The 21,605-nt window shown below is 38.0% G+C and overlaps 1 protein-coding gene across 1 annotated transcript in view; it reads right to left on the reverse strand.

Moving 5' to 3' along the window:
- The window catches only part of LOC139745023 (neuronal acetylcholine receptor subunit alpha-10-like), a 55,991-nt gene that overhangs the window by 17,966 nt on the left and 16,420 nt on the right, over window positions 1-21,605 (reverse strand). Inside the window, exon 2 of the mRNA XM_071655431.1 lies at window positions 4,005-4,150. Coding sequence (XP_071511532.1) covers window positions 4,005-4,150 — 146 coding nt within the window. The remainder of the gene's footprint in view (window positions 1-4,004; window positions 4,151-21,605) is intronic.

Below are 21,605 nucleotides of genomic sequence, written 5' to 3' on the forward strand. Positions count from 1 at the left end.
CTTGTTATTCTTTGTCTTTGTACTTTTTGAAGTTTGCATTCAAATTGCATCTGATTGAATGCAGAAATAAAAGCAAACAAACAAACAAACAAACAAACAAGAGAGATTATTTGCTGTATAGACTGAAAATTGGATTTGTTTGTGTTTTGAATTGCATTTGTACTGTTTTTGTTCATGTTACACCCAGAATGGGTTGATTCATGACTGATTTGAATGAAATCAATAAATATCAAGAAAATGTGTGTATGCCGCTAGTGCGCGCGTGTGTGTTTGTGCACAATTGCCTACATGGTGAGTGAGCATGTGTATTTTGTATTGGCGCGCTTTAATAATTTAGTCCCAGGAATATCTGCTACCATTATTACGAAAAAAAAAATGGAACAATCACACTGCTCATTTATGTAGAGACAATTTGCACGCCAGGAAATTAATATTAGTAGTGTCCAGCGAAGTCTGACAAATGCTTCCCTACCAGTCTTCGTCAATTATCGCACTTAACTGGTGTCGGTCGATTTCAAGAATGATAGAACGATGTGTTATACTTCGTGTATAACCGGACATAATGTCTGGTGTTGATAAAACACAGTGGATGATAATCTTGAAGTAATAGCCTGTTTACTGCCCTGACAGGTTTGGGCGTATAAGATTTTCATGTGAAAATGCCATCGTCAAACCATGGAGCTGCAACAGTTACTTTATGGTTAAACATATTAAAGGATTGGGGGGGGGGGAGGGAAAAATCGAAACCGTTGTTGAGACAACGTCACGTAATGGCCGAGGTCGAATTCGATGCGAACTACAGCACACTTCCCGATTACAATTGATTTCATATTGTCTTCTCAATCTTTTCGGACCATGTTATTGATTTCCAGGTTATTCGTATGGTTTTTTTTTTCTTTTCTTTTTTCTTGTTGATGAAGGATGAAATGTAGCCAAAGAAATATCAAAACAAAACAAAACAAAGAATAATGAGACTTCTAATAATATAATATAAGGGAACTGTTCGTCTTTCCTGAAATACTCGGTACAGTATTCACCACTATCCACTGCAAAGTTGTCAACAATTCCTGCATGGGATGTTTTTTTTCGATACGTAGAATGTAAATGAGAGCATCAAAACTCAGCAAAATATGGTATCTGTACACCAATACATGCATTTCATTTCGTTGTTTACAATCCAGTGACGCTTCGCTTTGCAGTTTTATTTTGTGATGCTTTTTTTTCTCTATCTATCTATTCATCAATCAATCAATCTATCTATTTATCTATCTATCTATCTATCTTTCTATCTTTCTATCTATCTATCTATCTATCTATCTATCTATCTATCTATCTATCTATCTATCTGTGGGGGCGCTGTGGCATAGTGGATAAGACTCCCGACTCCCAATCGGAGGACGCGAGTTCGATTCCCGCCCAGTGCTTACGTCCTTGGACAAGATGTTTTTACCCACCATATCCCTCTCGACCCAGGTGTATGAATGAGTGCCTGGCAACGCTAGGGTAATAATAATGGCAGGGCTCTCTGGTCGAGCAGTGACAACACTGAAGAGGTTCCCTGGATAAATATGCCATTGTTGTTATTATTGTTATTATTATTATTATTATTATTATTATTATTATTATTATTATTACTATTATTTTTATTATTATTATTATTATAATTATCATTATTATTATTACCATCATTATTATTATCATTATTATTATCATTACCATTATCGTTATTGTTTTTACTATTATCATTTATCAGGCTTTCTTTCTTTTCTTCTGTATGATGCTGTCATAAGAGGGTAACCTATAAAATGAAATTCTTATTATGTCAAATAAGACTCTACTTGGTTGTATCATACCATCCAGTTTATTTTTACCCCTTGTCAGGTTTGGATATTGTCAAAATATTGAATCTGTGTAAGTGGATATTTACAACATACGACAGTGTCTTCAAATCTGCAGCAACTGGGTCACGTTTTAAATACAGGAAACACTACTACTTCTGCAGGATATTATTTTGGTAGTTTCGATTCATTTTATGCTAATGCCTTGGGGCTGCGAAGGGCACGCAGGAGCAGGGTGGGCGTATAATGGGCCGAACTCCGGGATCGGTTTCAGAGTTGAAGTTGCGCACCACACGGGGGCCGCATAATCGATAACATGTCTGCCCGCTCGCTTGCCACATTTGCATGAAGATCAATTTGACGCTCATATAGCTGTGGGATACAATGCACCGAGACGCAACGAGGAGGATGTCCCCGCTCCGCGGAGGAGCACCTTCATTGATCTCACCTCTTATCGGTGGCGTTTCTAACGAGGGGAAATACGAGAGGGGAGGGCTGGGCTTGTCTGTCAAAGTGGGACGCTGCTCGCTCACCGGTTTGTGACGGTAATCCGCAAACAAAACTAAGAATTAAGAAGCAACCGAGAGAGAGTTCAGAACGATATCAATTTCCCCCCGGTCCCTCACTTTGGTCGCGGACCAATCGGACAGGACACAGTGCAACTGGTCAAGCAGGCGGAAGGGAAGACAATTTAGCTGATTTGTCTTTGCGTGTAATCCCGGAAGCATGAACGGATGTAACAGAGACATGCGTTGCCAAATCTGGTAACGGATAAACATGATCAAACCAATTCAATTCATCTATTAAAGACAAAATGACCCCATTCCACTTTCTCCTCATTCTAAAAAGCTGAGGTTGACTAGCAACAAGGGGGTGCGGCAGGGTAGTAGAATGTTGTATACTAATGTAATAAATCGAAACGAGATTGGGTTGAAGGCTTCTAAATTTTCTTCCTGAAGAACATTATTAGCTTGAATTTCAATAAATAAATAGAATTAAAAATGATTATTTAAAATTCATCTATGTCACTGCAATACATTACGATTGCCGATGACACCAATGTATTCTGTTCCAATTCTAATTTCCATTCGCTCCTAGGAACTCAATACTGAATTACCGAAATATCTTCATGGCTTAAGAGTAATAGATTATCACTCAATTTGAAAAAGACAAATTTTATGTATTTTCATTATTAAGAAGCATAAAAATGAAATGCAACATTTAAATATTATGGTGGAAGGTATATTATCGAAACAAAAAGAAAGTATCAAATTTCTCGGAATATATGTAAATAAAAAAAATGAAATGGGACACTCCTGTGCATTGCATCACTGTGCCTCGTAACGTTGGTATACTCCATAGGCTTAAGTACTATGTCCCTAAAAACATTCTATTTATGTTGTATAACTCCTTCATATTATCGTACATTTCATATTGCATCATTGTATGGGCAACTTCAAAAAGTCACATTGATAGTATATCACTTCTGCAAAAGAAAGCTATAGGTATATGCACCAACTCAGGTTATCGAGATCATTCATATCCTTTATTCGCAGAATTAAAAACACTCAAGGTAAATGATATTGATTTTTTGTGCAAAACTCACTCTTTATGTTTCGCTTACATAATGGTCAGATGCCATCTTTTTGTTCCTCTCATTATTTCAATTAAACAAGGACATACATTCTTATCCCATAAGACAATCTGATCAATTTCACTTATATAATCCTAAAACGGGTTTTGCTTCACTTCGACAGGAGGGATGTGAGGGATGTACATGTGCTTGGAGCAAGATGGAACAAATTAAGTTCCCTACATCTGAAGCAGAATACTAAAAATAGTAATGGTAACAGAAGTAGCAGAATTTGCCAATTTTAGAGATAAACAGGATATTTCATCTTCTACCCACTTGAGAATCAGTTATTGACTTAGAAATTCAAATTCAGTTCGTCGTACGCATCTTAATGCCTGTGATTGTCGAGTAGTTAAGGTGCGACATGAGCATGTTGAGAATAACAATACCTTGGTTTGATGTTGTTTATCCATAAGTAAGCACATCTTTAAACGTTGACTAAAAGGAAAGGAATAATTCATGAAAGTTGATTAAAATAAAGCAATAATTACACTAATCATACACTAATTATCAGCAATGACCAAGTGACTCACCACGTCAAGGACCCGAGCGACGAAAAACTGCATTTCTACCACAGTCGCCTTGGACACGTTTTTAACCGGTCGGATGGACTTGTCGTACTTTCCCGAACTAAATAGCTCCGTCCGGAGCTTCATCTGATCGCGGGAGCCCACGGCGCCTGACAAAAGCAAAGAAAAAGAGAGAGAGGGGGGAGAGTTCTGACATCTGGTAAGATATTAAGCGATTGGGTTGATGAATGCAGACTCGTTACGACACGATCATATTATATTTTTTAATTGTTATTTTAAGATTTTTAATGAAAAATTACACATTCCATCAACTTGATACCGACATTGGTTATGGTAAGGGTAGCAATTATTTCCCCTGCTTTCTGAAAGCGGTTAGTCAAGTGTTCTTTCATCATGCTAGAAAATTGAATTTTTGTGGAATTAGTTGTCTCCTCATCCAGCGGTTCCAACACCAAAACTTTACAAATTCATAACTTTTGCATCAATTGTCCGATTTTCCTCAAACTTTCACTGATGTGTTCTACTTATGTTGCTGCTTTCACTCAATTCACATTTCTCTTTGGGTTTGGGTTTCCTTTAAGGCTCTTACTTATATATATTTATATATTTCGAGTCAGAAGTATGTTGCTATACGCAACTACTCATCATCATTAATTTAGCCATGGTACGTTGCAAATTCAGGACTGCAAGTGAGCATTATTGTCGTTGTTGTTATTGTTGTTGTTGTTTTTTAATTCGTTTAGGAAAAAAAAAACTTTTGAAGCGTTCACCTTCGAATCTTGAGCTGAATTTACTACGCCCCCCGTTTATAAAACTATCTCACATTCGACACTCGGAACACACACCTACACAGAACAATCAATGATGCGATGTGAATACAAAATTTCATGATATCGCGAGCATAGGTTTGTGGGTTATACATTTTTCTTCTATCCGACAATCGAGATAATTATCTGTTCAGCTTTGTATGTAGGCAGATCTTGGGAGATAATTTCCGGCTTTTAAGGTAATTCATCCCGTGGGACAGCTTTTACCTATTATCCTGTATACATGAGTCTGAAAACAGTAGGGTATGAGGCAATATTCCGTCTTTCCTTTTTGTCATTTTCGACCTCTGAATGCGCGATACGCTGCCCTGTCATCCATCAAGGGCAGGTGTCTTCGGGTGAGCGTCTCTGTCATCTTGCTCCTTGGCATTAACCTTCTGTTTGTCTCGTGTTGCGTTCCGCTGGTTCCGAGAGGGAAGATGGAGATACACTATTGAGGTTAATCCCCTAGCCCCCCGGGAGCACGTAATATCATTATCCCCACCACGTGGAAGCACTGCCATGCATCGCTTTGAACGCCAAAGTATAGACTCCTGTCGCTAGATCAATAACTAACATGTTGATGGAAAAGTTGCTAACAGTTTTGTCTGTTAACAACGATGTTGAAACGTCTTTCAAAAGTAATCAGCTTGCACGTATGTGTGTGATTGCATGTGTGTCTGTTTTTTCTGCTTCAGCGAAAAAAAAAGAATTCAAACAGGATTGTGTGATTCTAATGGACATCTTCGCTTCAAGAATATCAAGGATATTAATCAACAAGTCTACTGGACCGTGGCATCACAATGCAATGATAATGATTGTGTAAATGCCATCAAGAGAGAAAAAATTGTGAAAAAAGCAAAAGATGATGAAATAATACAAATCGAAATGAAAATCATATGCATAATCTTTTAAAAAGATCATGACATCCATAACAGTATCGGTATTATCATCATTCGTATCATTGCTATAGTTACTGTAACTATTCCGATTGCTTTTTATCATCACTAATATTACCGTCATGATCATTGATAACAAAAAGGACATGATAACGGTCATAGTTAATGATGAATATGATGATAATTGTGACGTTGAAAAGACCGATCGTTATCAAATCACCTCTAAAATGAAAGCAATACTGGACAAAAAACAACACCAACGAAAAACGAACGGATATGCGACTTTAGATAATCTGATGACGACTTCATGACGAATTATTCAGATTAAAGATGTCAGTTAAGGCTTAATCATCAACAATGCACGCATTCATTAAATAAGACTCACTTAAAAAGAAAAGATTTAAGAGGCCAAAAGCGATGTAGATCGAGAGCTTATAATGACTCGTTCTGTTTTTTGTGTTTTTTTTTCTGAGAAACGGGGGAGGAAAGAGGAGAGGGGAATGCAAGAAAATCTATCAAATTGTCTACGTGTCAAACCAACTATCGAAAACATTTCATCTTTCTATGCTCTGCCATTGACAGTGTTAATTAAAAATAAACTTCATATGACTTTTAATGTTATATTATATCAGAACATGAGAAAACATGAATATTGTAATGCACAAAGAGTGACAGTAATGACGCCTGTTAAAGGAACTATACAATGCAAAACTATAATGTATGTTAACTTGTACTGATTCATAACACCCTGATCATCACTTATGTATCCAAAAGAATATCTAAATATGTGACATGTATTCCATCATGATATTTCTTTCATTTTAGGATTACTTGGATATGCCCACAAAAAGAACAATCCAAGTTTCTGCCAGTAACAACATCAGTCAATCATTGCTAAAGTACAAGTATGGTTGACAAAAGACATTGGAATACACCTTTCCCTATAGACCGAGCATGGACTTTCACGTTTTCTTGCAAAGTCTTCTGTTAATCATAATCTGAGTAAATTTTGACTTCATCCTCACAAAGATATAGCAAAAAGATACTTTTTGTGAAGAAATCCTGTCAAGACAAGAAGAACAAACACATATGCAGCGAAATTTAATCCAAAAGCAAAGTAAGATCAGAGAATTAGCTTAGAATATCATGAAATATCAACTGAATTAAATAAAAGAGAAGTCTTGAAGAACATTAACGTGGAACTGACAAAACAATGATGACTCTTTTCTGGACTTTTGCATGAAACAATATCATGTATACCAAAGCAGTATTGTACATCTCAAGGGGAAAAAAAAGGTAAAGACTATACTCATCCTTAAAAAAAAGAAGAAAATATCAGTGACTAACAATGTTGGTGGGAGGCTAACTACTTCATGATACGCTTGAAAAAGAAATGAGAGGCGGAAGAGGTATAAAAGAGAACATTAACCTGGATAATATGGTTGATAATGAGGGTATATTATGGGGGCTCTTATACATTAAAGAGAAGATTGAACTAGCACAAAAAAGTAATATCTGACAGGAAGATGTTATTATTATTATTATTATTATTATTATTATTATCATTATTATTATTATTATTATCATTATCATTATTATTATTATTATTATTATTATTATTATTATTATTATTATCATCATCACCGTTCTTATATAGCGCATAATACCTTTGGCAAGGTCTCTATGCGCTTTGGAGGGAGACAAAGAAACATATAAAACAAATACTGGAGAAGATATAAGAGTAGGAAATTCGAGAGTATCCTTTCTTATAACACGCAAAGTCTATGAATTTAATATTTCTCCAGGCAAGCATGCCGTTTCTAGTACTACAGTAAGTAAGATTTTTAACAACCGATACAACCTACCAAGCGTTGTTCTCAGGAAGGTGCATTATTTGTTGATACAAGTACATAGTTTGACGTATACACTCTATCAAATTTGTATATCCATTACATTTGAACCAGGGACTTAATTTGTTTTGAAAACCGGGTTTTTAACCCCCGCAGATTTTGGTCATATTTACAAACGTCTTCTTATGTATATCCTTTTCACTATTCGTTACCCAGGGTCTGTCAACCAAACTCATGTGAATTGTATTACCCGATTGCATGTATCGTAATCAATATCATTGATCATCGGATGCAAGGTTCCTCTGTTTGGACTAATAATACGCTGAGTTCATATCGTTTGCTCGATTAAAATCGGCGACCCAACTCTTCCGAAAAAGTGATGAAAACATAATGCATTTCAAAAGTATTATTCGAAATCAAAACAAAGTGCATTTCAAGAGTAGATATTCATTTTTTGATTGTCATTGTCATAGCAGTAAAAATAGGACAGGCGGAATGATTAGAAGGGAACATTAGCCTCGATATCATGGTTAATGATGAAGTATAAATCATTACGGGGACTCTTAATGTACATAAAGTAGCAGACCGAGCATGCACGAAAACTACCATTAAACAAGAAGATACGATACAGGAAAAGATGAGAGAGGAGAAAAAAAATTAGAACTTTTTTTTAAATGTAGTTTTTCGCCAGGCAAGCATGCCGTTACAGGAGTTAAAATTCAACATCCAATACAACGTAACAAGCGTTGCTCGAGGGAAGGTGCATTATGTAATTGTTTTGATCTTTGACTCACGCTTTATCAGCTACCATCCATTACATTTGAACATGTTTGTTTTGAAAACGGGGTTTAACCCCTGCAGTTGTCGGTCATGTTATTTTTGTGTATTTAAAAAAAGGTCTTTTTAGGTATTCTTATCACGATTTGTTACCGACACACAGTTTGACAAACAAAGTAAAAGTATTACATGATTCAATGTATCGGTATCGTAATCAATATCACTGATCATCGCCTGGAACGTTCTTCTGTTTGGACTAATAATACCCTGAGTTCGTACCGTTTGCTCGATTAAAGGCATAACTTACCATTTACAGATGAAACAAAAACCCAGCATTACTGCTTCAAAATAGTTCTAAAATGTGAGTTAGGGATAGAAACAGCCAATGTAAAAATTTGAACCAGTATAATTGATGTTAAGAATTATGAAATACACAAAATGTGAACAGTGGTTATAGTAAAAATGTTTCCAGACTAAACCGTCTACAGATACGGTTTAATGAGAAAAATAGTGCTATCTCCTTATATTTTAGGCTTTATTGCAAAAATTGTATATGGTAGGATGTTTGTGATACAACTGACCTACACATATGCATCAAAAGTGATATCTTGAACATTTTTTAAATAACTGCTCCCAAAGGTAAACAGGACCTTTAAAATTGACGACTCAACTCTGTCGAATAAGTGAACATAAGGGAACATAAGGGGGATTTAATAGCCTGGATGTTATGGCTAATTATGTAAAGTAAACATTTAAGGGGGCTCTTGTAAATGAAAGGGCATACCGAGCTTGCACGAAAACTGATATAGAATAAGGAGATGCGGTGCAGGTAAAGATGAGGCCGAGGAAAAGGAGGTGCACGTCACCAGTTAGACACTCACGAGTCATACAGCTCATGAGCTCGACACTAGGCAAACAAGTCCCACGAGACTAATTGTGACCGTGCACCTCAAAACGAACATAAAGTCGCACACACTGATTTTGCGTGAGGACTGAAAATAAGTGAAATGGGTCAACCTAGCCGAACTTGACTTTCTCATATTTTCTAAAAGATTGGGTGTTCTGTTACATTATGCTAAAATTTGGTATCATAAAACGGGCAGGAAAGTGTGTTTTTTTAGCAGTTTATCACGAACATTTTTGGTAGAATAGTGTGATTATGTGTGTCTTTAGAATCCCTTTTTCATTTCTGAAAAACCTTGTCCACACTCTTCACTTTCAACTCTTAATAACTTTTGAAAGGATAGTGCTACTGCTTTGAAAGTTGGCATTGATTATGGACAGAGTGTGTTAATGAGGCATGCTTAATTTCAGTTTAATCTCATAATCCCTTTATTGTTGTTACTCTGGTGGTTTACTTCCTGTTTTTTGTCCCATTCATCGCACAGCAAGCACGGTTTGGTAAAGATTAAGCGCTTGAATAGACACTGTATACTTCAGAGCCTCTTTTCTCAGTTCACAATTTTCCTGAGTTTGTGCTTTCTTTCCAATATTTAGATAGGTTAGGAGAGTCCATTTGATTTGAGTTATACATCATTTTAAAGCTTAAAGCCTGCTCTTTCAGAATATGGTCTTAACTAAAAATTCATGTCTGGCGACTTTTTGTTTGTTTTGAGGTGCAGAGTCACAATTAATTATGCACCGTGCTGTAATGGCTTATTTGCCTAGTGTCGAACTCATGGGCTGTATGTAACTCATGGGCTGTATGACTCATGGACTCTTTCTTTTTAATGTCAAACTCGTGGGCTGTATGACTCGTGGGTGTCGGTCTCGTGGGGCTACCCCAGGAAAAATTAGAGCCCTTTTTGGGAACGCACACAATCTATGAATGCAGTGTTTCTCCAGACAAGCATGCCGTAACAGTATTAAAGATTGAACACCCAAATGGAACACAACAAGCTTTGCTCGAGGGAAGGCGCATTATATAATTTTTGATCTTTGACTAACTTCCATCAATTACATTTGAACACTTTTTTAAACGTTATTTAACCCCTGATTAATCCTTAATTTTGGGAGTTGGTGCTATTCGCGAATTCAGAAACACGCGAAAATATCAACTCTGATCTCGGCATGAATGTGACGTACACGCATATTTCTCCGCTGTGTATATACTGTACTCTACAATCGCAAATTTAACCACTTGCGAAATTGTCGGGAAGTCCTGATTCGCGACAAATTAAACTCGCAATATTATGGCGTATACAGTAATCACGTGCAATCTGGGCACATAACATGTCATGAGTAAGAAAAAGAATGAAAGTGTAAAAGAAGACCAACAGATAACTATAACTACAGGTGTTAAAGGTACTGTTTACCATTGGGAGAAATGTTTAAAAAATGTTTGAGATATCACATTTGATGCATATGTGTATAGGTTAGTTGTATCACAAAACATCTTACCATATAAAAATGTCGTAATAAAAGATAAAATGTAAGGAGATATCACTATTTTCCCCACTAAACCATATAACTGTAGAAGGTTTAAAATAGTCTAGAAACATTTCTGTTATAACTATTGTTCACATTTTGTGTATTTAACGACATTAATATTGATTATACAGTTTTAAATTTTTACACTGGTTGTTTCAATCCCTAACTCACATTTCACAACTATTTTGAAGCACTAAAGCTGTGTTTTTGTTTCATCTGCAAATGGTAAATACTGTCTTTAAACAGCAAAAAACATGATAAATACAATTTTGGTCAGTACAGCGGTGGAGTAAGCCCAGCAGACAATTCCAAATTGTGAATATGGGAACAACTTCGAGTATCAGTAGAGTTGTTGATGACGCAGAGATTGGACTTTGATCAAATCATTGTGAAGGCAGAAGTGTTTTTTAGGGCCACGTTACGCTTTGTCCGTAGAAAAACTTTAAAAATGTCAATGTAAACATTAGGCTATGAGCTTCATCAGCTCATAGCCTTTTGACAAGGCGTCTTGAATGATGAGCGTATCGGAGGTTGTGGAACGGCTTCAACTAAGCTAAGGTCACACAGCATTGGCGTAATTATCCCTGGGCGCATATAAATAATTTTAATTAATTTCTTCAAGCAGTAACAAAGGTGATTTACTTAAAGTGAATTACACATTTCTAGAAATGCTTAAGTCTCTAGAAATATGAATAATTAAGTTTCAGAACATGAAAACTACTCTAAAACAATGGAGAGACGGTGTTTTGAGACCCTCTTCTGACCGCCAGAACCCAATCTGACAGCGAAATTTTGGGGACCGAAATTGTGACGTCACGCAAGGAACGAATCAGCCCTGCGCTGATGCGCTGTTGCTACGCAGCGCCGTGGTTCAAAGCGTGAATTCCGCATGATCTGCGTAGGAGGCGAAATCTATTCTTCACAGAATTAGGTACAAGTTGGTTATAATTTTTGCAAATTTTTACTTATTGAATCCATCTTGCTTAGAATTATTAGCGAGGAAGTGATAATTGTAACAGGATCAGACATGGTTCCTTTTGGCGCACCATAGCAAAACACATCAACACTGACGCACTACAGACAGACAGTGGGCTCCGTCGCCTCACCCTCGCTTCTTCTACCATCCCGACTTTGCCACTGTCACTGTCAGTGTCATTGTCACTGTCATCACTCAATTCACTCTCGATATCAAACTCAAAGTCTTATCGTACAATATAAGGTAAAAATTGGACGTTTTAAATGCTCAGCCGAGAAAGCCGATGCGAAGAAAGACAGACCAGATATTACATCCGCTCGCCTGGGAATACATGCTTTATATGAATGACGGCCTCAACGTACCGCTGCACTCGTAAGGGGTTTTGAGCCTTGCGTGACGTAATAATTTTGGGCTCGAAAAAGACAGTTGTTCCGGGGCAAAAATTTGTGAAGTGAATCGATCAGTTTTTACTCGCGATTTCTCAGTGGCGCGAATATCTTTCGATAAGTCGCATTAAAAATCTGCTTCAGGAGACATTTCCCTCTGCTTTGACACCTTTTTAAAATGATTTTCTTAATTCAAATCTCAAGTTCTTTGTCCTTAAATTCTTTCAACAACAAAACGAAGAGACTATATGCCCCATAGATGATTAGACAACGACAACGATATAAACACTTTGATTTTAACATGTTGACGTCAAGAAGCGGAATAGTCGGAGAAGAGAAGAACAACTTCTCACCTGAACTGACGCGTGCCTTCACTTTTCGGTAATAGCTAAAAACTACGTTTCTCAGGTGGAAAACGTTCTTCCCCCTGCTGCCATGCAGGTGTCGTATCTTCCTATAAATCATTCCGCATTGTCTCATGCTGTATGCGCGCACCTGCGCGCTCTAGGGCAATAGCAGGTCACAAAGAGCAGTTGCACTGGCTTCCTTCAGAAAGTGGTAACCTTACACTTTACCCCACCGTCTTTGGAGAACTAGTCACGATTTTTTTTTTTTTTTTTTTGGGGGGGGGGGAATGAGGATTGTAGTGTATTAAGGAAAGTGATGGGAGCGGTGGAGGGGGAGGGGAAGAATGCCATAGACAGAGAATGAAGGAGGAAAATGTGATATATGTTGTTATCCTTCGTTTCTCTTTTCAAGTAAAGCCTTCAGCATTTTTCATCGTTCCAGTGGTTAACCAAAACCAAGAATATCGGAATTTCTTTTCTGCTGATGTCGTAGTTGTAGTAGTAGTTGTTGTTGTTTTGTCTCACCACCTCGATTTTTACTGCGCTGTTCAAAATAGAGAATCAGCATGATTTTTTTTTCTTTTTAGGGGGAGGGGGTGAGTTGAAATTCGTTCTCTTTGATTTTATCAATGCTATCGAATTCTTTGAGCCGAATCCTAGCTTAACCATAAAACAAAACCAAAAAAAAAAAGCAAACAAAATGACAGACAAACGTAAGATCAGTAAAGAAAAAAAAACACAAACAAACAACCAAACAAACAAAAAGAAAAAACCCTCTCCGGCAATGAAATGATACTTTTGAAGGATTGATCCCGTGAAATGAAAAGCAACCCTGCAATTAATCAAAGGAGACGCGATACCCAAGGTGCGGGGGGTCGATCATCCTCCCACGTGACGCCTTTTAGTCACGTGGTGTATTATACTAGATACATCCTAGAAGTCACAAACGTGATTCTGGGGTTTCTCGGATGACCAACAGAGCCAGCCAGGTCACCAAACTAATTTTCTTTCTTTTTAGTTTGATTACGTATTAGTATTTCCTTCAAGGATAATGGATTTACGAGGTCTCCATTTAGAATTCGCCTCATTCTATTTTTCTCTCTCTCTTCACAGATGCAGCAAATATGTAATGATCTAGTGTATTACATGACTCATTGCAAAGAAAGGTCAGTCCATGCATATCAAGCTTTTGAGTAGATGCGAAGATGGTATACCTTGAATTTCGGGATCTTTTTGAGTTAATTTGAAATACAGGTACGGCACTGCTTTAAAGTCTTTTTGTTTTAACCACTACACGGTCGTGTATTCACGTCTTCTTACATATGACTGAGCAACATGACTTCAACTTGAATTTTGATAGGAACTATAGATAGAGTTTGCAGATTTAAATGCAAAGCAGGTCTACCTCAGAAATGCGGAGCTACTAATGGAATATTTTACGGTGTGATGTTGAAAGAAGAATGTTAGCGTCCTTTTTAAAAACCATTCTGGATCACAGCTCCAAGATTATTGCAAGTCGCATCTTGCTCTGGACTTTGGATCAAGCGTCCTGAGATTTCTTTAGGAGCTCCATGAAAAAAGATTTTGAAATAAAGTACAGTCGACTCCCGTTATACTATGGAACTCTTCGGGACCAGCATTTTTTTTTTTTTTTTACGAAATGTTGTTATAACAAAACAAAATAAATTCACAGTATGAAGTAGGAAGCTGATTATGTTAGGACCTGGCAATACGCAAGAATGTAAAAAGACTGAACACAATATTTCTATATCCTGTCTTGTTACATTTGAGATGACGAAACACTTAACATAACGAGAACATCGATGGCGTGACCGGTCGGGTTGGTAACAGTTCGTTATTCCGAAAGTTCGTTATTCCGAAGGTCCGTTATGCCGAAGGTTCGTTATTCCGCAAACGAAATAATTATTGATTCGTAATTCCGAAGGTTTGTTGGTGCGTACTTTTCATTCTTAATTTTCAGGTTAACGAACCTTCCTTCGGAATAACGAACCATTGGAATAACGCCATAAATGTTTGGATTAACGACTCCTATTTCATTTCTGGATTTAAGCGAACATCTACCGTAGGTATGCAGAATTTGTGTGTTTCGGAATATCGAACCTTCGGAATATAACGAACATCACTCGGGCCGGGTTGAGCGTACTTTGAGAATCCATCACCGAAACAGCATCATCTACGGAACGGAGATGGTCCACTCTGACAGCTCGGAAGACTCGGGGTCTCTGCGAGTAATCTTGGCAAAGAATTCTGCGGCTTTAAATCTCTGTATTCCCCCCCCCCCCCCCACACACACACACACACACAACTCCCTCCCTCACTCTCTCTGTTATTTTTTCCCTCTCTCTCTCTCCCCCGTATTCTCTTTCTCTCTGTCCTCCTCTCTCTAATTTAGCAGAGCAATCTCAGGAATCACGCAAATCTTCCCCTCTCATCTCCTGCCCCTTTCTCTCAAAAAAAGGGGAAAAACACAAAACTGAACAACAACTACGAATACCCTCGCTGGCTGAAATGTCACAATTTCACACCGCTATTTGACAGTCAACAAAGTTCTGTCCAGGTGTACTTGGAAAGATTTCAGGCTCAAACACCAATTTCTGCCATCGGAATTCGATAACAGATGCGTCAGATACGAAACGAGACTGTAAAGTACGAAATATGGAACATATGAATGTTCATTTCTTTGAAAATCATGGTTTGTGAGATGTCTCAAATATTTCACTGTATACCACTTACGTTTTATTTTATGAGGAAACGTTGATGACTTTAAGATTTGTGTGTGCAGAGCAGCAAACATCTTTGACTTTTCGTTTTGATGTTGATTTAAATAAGTTACATATTTATTGTGTAAATGTAATACAAAAGCTATAATAGGCTAACATTTCTTTTAATAGCACTAATATATAGTCAGGAATAGATACATGTTAATATTGATGAACGATCTTGAATGACATAAGAATGGAGGAAAAATGTTGTGACGGTAATCATAGACGATCAAAAGATAGAACCAACAAATGTACACAAACACATCAACGCGCATAATCTACACACTAAAACGAGCACACATACCATGCACGATTAACACGAGCGAATATTAAAAGTACAGTGTATATTACAGTAATTGTGCAACATAAGCCGGGTTCACACGTACAAATTAGCGGGATGACGATCGCGATGCTCATCCCGAGTTTTTTGGCGAGCGTCCACACGTACCAAATTAGCGGGATGGCGATCGCGATCGGTATCCCGCTAATTTGGCGAGCGTCCACACGTACCGAATTATCCCGCTAATTGACGAACCAGCGCAAGATTTCTTGGGATTAGCATCGCGATGCTTATCCCGCTAATTTTCGGGTTTTTTTCTGTCCACACGTGCAAAAAACTCGGGATGACGATCGCGATGCAAATCTCGAGATTTTGTATCCCGCTAATTGGTGTACGTGTGAACCCGGCTATAAATTGAGGGAATCTCGATTTTCTTTTCTTTTTTGGCGTAGTAGTAAACATCGTTCAGAGAAAACCAAACCCAAACATAAATCCGCATTGAGCGAAAGCAGCAATAGTGTAGCATGGCAATGAAAGTGAGGAAAATCGGACAATCAACTCAAAGGTTACAAATTTTTAAAGTTTCGGTGTCGTCATTGCTTGATAAAAAAGCTACAGCAGTTTATGGCGTAATTTTGAACAACAATATAAAAGAAATGTCAGGAATATTCCACAAAATGTAATTTCTTCATAAAAAGTACAGATTCTATAACTTCATATTCGTAGCACACTTGTTACTGACATATTTCATTATGTTTAAGGCAATCATTATTAACCGTGCTTTCTGAAAGAGGTAATTCAAATGCTTTATCATTCTGCTAGAGAACAGAAAATAATATGTTGACTATTCTTTGATATTTTCTTTATATTGTCCATGATGATGTCATGAAGGGTAATATTTTAGTCTCTTAATCCAGCGATGACGTCATCGAAACTTTTAAAGATTCCTACCTTTTGAATGGACTGTCCGATTTTCCTCAAACTAACATTGAGGTGTTTAACGAATATTGCTGCTTTCATTATAGTTCATATTTATAATTCGGATTTGCTTTCCTTTATTAGAAAAGGTCCGTCATATGCTATACGATCTATACCTCAGTGGTGCACAGGATTTCATACAAATTCGCAGTTAAACTATAAAAAAAAAGAACAAAAGGGCAGAAGAAAGATAACTTCTTGCTCGTTTCCAATGACAACAAGGATGCCTCGGGGCTGAGTACTTTGGAGTCTTGCATACGTTTCATTTCTCTCTTTACAATCGAGTAATGTCCCTCACCTTTGACGTATCGTTTCGGAATGCAACTGCGAAAGTCTGAGGGGCAACTTGTTCCCTTCGGGTATTCACTGCATAAAGCTTTCATCAATCCGAAATGCTTTTGAAATCCAGTGCAATCATAGCGAATAATCATTCCCAGGCGCTCACAATTGTCATATCATATTGTATTAAGTATAATACGAGAGATATATTACCGACTGTTAATAGCCGAATATAATTTGAAGGAGATTGATTACCCCCCCCCCCCCCACACACACACACACACCACAAGGCCTCTATATAGCATTCGAGCTATATGAATAATCCATATCGATTTGAAATCAGAAGAGACCGCGCAGTACCTGAATCCGAAAGACACCGAAATCAACAGCAACCCTCACAGGATTGTATTAGATACTGATCGGAAATCTCAAAGGCTAATATTTGCCTCTTGTGGTCAGACACAAATCCATGAAAATTCAATATCAATAATTGTAAAGCGTTAGATAGAATGATAACGAATTGCAGTTGGGTTGAGGCCCACTGGCAGGTTCTCTGTTTGTATTGATAATGATGACAATTATGACGATGATGATAACAACAATAATACTGAAAATAACAATAATAATAATAATAACAATAATAATAATAATAATAATAATAATAATAATAATAATAATAATAATAATAATTCAATTCAATTCGTTTATTCATCTCATTTTCGGATAAAGCAATACAACAGTATTGAATTTTACAATACAGAACAAAAAGATAATCAATCATTTACATATATCTGTGAAAATGAAAAAAGAGAACTTGAATAAAGCCAAAAAGGCCTTGTAAAGTAAGTTCCCTTATGTACAAGTATGCACAAAATAATTGATTTTTAAAGGTACAAAGTGTAGACATGGACAGAAAACCAACAAATACAACAAAACATAACATAACAAAACAAAACAAAAACTTCAGAAAAAAATCAATGATATGATAGATTGACTATGTGTGATTTGCTAGAAGGTATATTTTCAAAAAATTCTTAAATGAGGACAGGCTACTGCGTGAACAAATATCTCTAGGAATCGAATGCCAGATTAATGGAAATTGGTGACGTACGGAGTTTGAAATAATAATGATAATTATCATTATTATTATTACTATTATTATTATTATTATTATTATTATCATTATTATTATAGTAATGATGATAATAACAATCGCCAGCAAGATAGTCATCAGAAAACAAATAACCAAACTATTCCTTAACGAATTTACAAAGAGTTGTAAAAGCCTTTTTCCCCCTTAGATTCTATGAGCTTTTGAACGCCACATCACAGCGAGTCATCCTCTCACGTATGCGTTCTCTACGCAATTCATTTTGGAAAGAATGGGGGGATAGAACCCTATTCCATGACAGTTCCCTCTCCACTTTTTTTTTTTTTTGGGGGGGGGGGGGGGGGGGGGGGAGTCATAAATTATCTCAGATGCATAGCTTTCCGATTGGGATAAAATCATTTTGAGGAGGAAAATGCCCTTAATCACCGGTAAAAGCGTTCTCCTATAGAGCGCATATATGCCCTGCCACAGGGAGAGGCATACGATAGATTGCACCAGTGACGGACGCGAAGCGGGAGCGAACAAATCAAAAAGGCACTACGTATTCTATGCGTCAGACCTACATCAATCTAAAGGCGCGGACACTGTGCCTTAAAGCGATTCTCTACCCCCTCCCCTCTCCCTCTCTCTCTCTCTCTCTCTCCTTCTCCCTCCCCCTCCCCCCCCCCCCCCCCCCCGCCCATCTATCAAACCATCTCCTTGCCTATAGATAAACAAATAGATATGCCATACCCTTTCCATCTGATATCGGTTCGGATGATTTTTGTTGTTGTTGATGTGAATATAACTTCTTTCCCATTTTTTTCCTTCTGCTTTTGTCGCTGGAGCATTATGCGATCCTTACTCATCGTCTTTACAAAGTCCGTCATAGATATTCATAATCGTATAACATGCATTTCAGAAGTTCACACCGCATGAACTAAAATAAAATGAGGTTTTATCAGCCTCAAACAGATTTTAATGATCACAATTGTTACTTTTTTTAAAGAAAAGGATTCCATATGTTTGCAAATATACATACGCAATGTGCCCCTGTATGTCGGCAAAAAGAAAAGCAAAGCAAAACAATAGAAAACAAAACGTGACCCATGGCCTCCACTGTGAGAACACAATCTTAATTACTGGTAAAATGTTTCGGTTAAAAAAACAAACTATAAGCAAACAATTAAACAAAACCTAAACATTAAATTTCAACTAAAAAACACTCAAAAGAGAACGCAACCTCCACCAAGCAGCTCATTTCCATCCAACTTGTGCTTTCCACCCTATATATATTACAGTCCTATATCCAGACGGTGATCTGGATCACTACCAAAATTTAATCATCTGTTCCTTATGTCTTCCTTAAATACTTCATCCTAATCCGTTCATAACTTTTCTGGGAGTTACTTTGAAAACGAACAAACGTACAAACAAACAAACAGACAAATAAAACAAACCGACGCCGGCAAAAACAAACACAACCTCCTTGACGGAGGTAATAAGCCAAAGGGGCTGCTGAATGGCGTCTCCAAGCTTTTCTCGAGGTTGATTACATCGTTCTGCTGCAAAAGACAATTTCGAAAGTTTGAGGTCAGTTTTGTGGCCGCTTTATTAGTTCGCTTTGGTCTGACGACCAATGCCCAAGACAAAATGACGGCGTCGTGACGAGTAGACACCTCGTTTCAGGTAATAAGTGCGCGGTGAGTTTGATCAAACTTGACGCTGACATCAGAGTAAACCAAGTCGTGAGTGGTAGCACACACTTGCATCCAATCACGAACACCACGTATATAGTGATATACCCTGTATGAGAAGCTGGGGTTTTTCTACCGAGCTTATCCCAAGAGCGTCATCTTCATCTTCGCCGGTCACGGTTTGTTTGCGAACGGGGTCTTATTACGAACTCGTACGTCATTCTAGTTCTCTCCTAGCTAATGACATTGTCGGATACGTATACTATTTCTAGATAACCAGCTCTAGGCGGGTTAGAAATACTCACTGGACAAAAGATGAAGTATCTTTAACTTTTCGTTGTGTTTTCTTAACTTTATAACGTATGGTGATCTGTAATTTGCATAATCAATGACATTTCAACGTGAAGAGCAATGTGCATGAATTGGATTATGATTATGACACCATGATTATGATCGCGATTATCTTATGCATCGAGACACAAAGCAATGCTCTTCTTGGTCTCTGTGTGACAATGTTACCAAGTGAAATTACTTGTATTTTAAACTGTAATCATTCTCAAGCATTGCGAGAAAAGCAGGCATCATGGGTAAAAGTAAGAAGATTTTCGAGGCCAGTATCTCAGGATCGAAAGAACAGAGCTTTGTCGAGCAAACTATGCAGTTCCTATAAGGGCTTTTTACACTTGTAAATTTTTGCTTAGCCCCGGACTATCGGTGGGGCTAAGGGGGGGGGGGGGGGCCTTAGCCCCACCGTTGGTACGGGACTATCCTTAGCCCACTTTCTGTTTACACTCGTTTTTGCCAAAGTGGGCTAGCCCCACCGATAGTACGGTACTATCTGGCCCTGCAAAATAGCAGGGGTTAGCACCGCAATTGCGGTGCTAGCACCGCAATTGCGGTGCCAAGCAAGTGAGTGTAAACAGAACGAAAAAATAATCCTGGGCTATTTAAGCGGCGGAGACGAAGTCCGACCCTCACTGACCAATCAGAAACGAGGTTATCAAGTGCTGCCGGTGCGTGCGTGTACGTGTATAGTACACAGCGTAATTATGAATATTCATGTGGTTTGGATAGTCCGGGGCTAAGAAATACGAGTGTAAAAAGGTCAGTTTTCTCCTTAGCCCCGGACAAGAGATAGTACGGGACTAATTGGCGAGTGTAAAAAGCTGAAAAAATTGGTACGGGACTAACGATAGTCCTGGGTCAGAGAAAGTCCGGGGTTAAGAAACACAAGTGTAAAAAGCCCTATAGACTCCGCATTTCAGTATCATTAATTGCCATCGCTGAAATTTCCCCCAGGTATCGGGGGTTGACTGTCAGTTTCCGGCCCAAAGATTGTATCAGCACAACGGATTACATCGCTGCGACCCCCGCTGGTGTTGTAGTTCAAACTTTGCGACCCGATACGCACGTGCGAAGCTTTTCTTTTCTTTCTTTTTTATTTGGGGGGGGGGGGGGGGGGCAAGGGAATGGATGTATACATGCTACATGCACACACGATATGTAACCCTGCAATTGCCTGCTGGGGAGATACATTTTATCTCTATCAGTGTGAAATAAATATGTTCAAACTTCTCATAGGGGAGTAAAGGATCACAGAGGTGCTCCGGGGAATTCAGAACAGACGTTTAAGTCTCAATTTATTTCTGGCACCCACTGTCTAGGGAGCCCTACATCCTTTCCAAACTACATAGACAACGAACATTTCATGTATTTCTTTTTTGTCTGAGGGCGCCGCCACTCTTGCAGGCTGACTCGAATCACAGATCTCAAGACTAATAGCCCCCAGTCTTATGCAAGACCAGCGCAATGAAGGGGGGGGGGGGGGGGGGGTCAAGCCCCATCTTTTTTTTTTAATAGTACATAGGAATATAGACCCCGCTTTTTTAACCCGGATGTGGCACCTGAAAAATGTGGTTAAACTTTTTTGTTTTTTGTTTTTTGTTTTTTTACTTTCAAGCCGATTAACCCCGGAAGTTGTACCAGAAAATTGCCGCTGAAGGCCTGTTTTGTTTTGTTTTGTTTT

The sequence above is a fragment of the Diadema antillarum genome, unplaced genomic scaffold (genome assembly GCF_040938485.1).
Source record: "Diadema antillarum isolate AM-2024a unplaced genomic scaffold, OU_Dant_1.0 seq00001230_RagTag, whole genome shotgun sequence".
NCBI classification, from domain to species: domain Eukaryota; kingdom Metazoa; phylum Echinodermata; class Echinoidea; order Diadematoida; family Diadematidae; genus Diadema; species Diadema antillarum.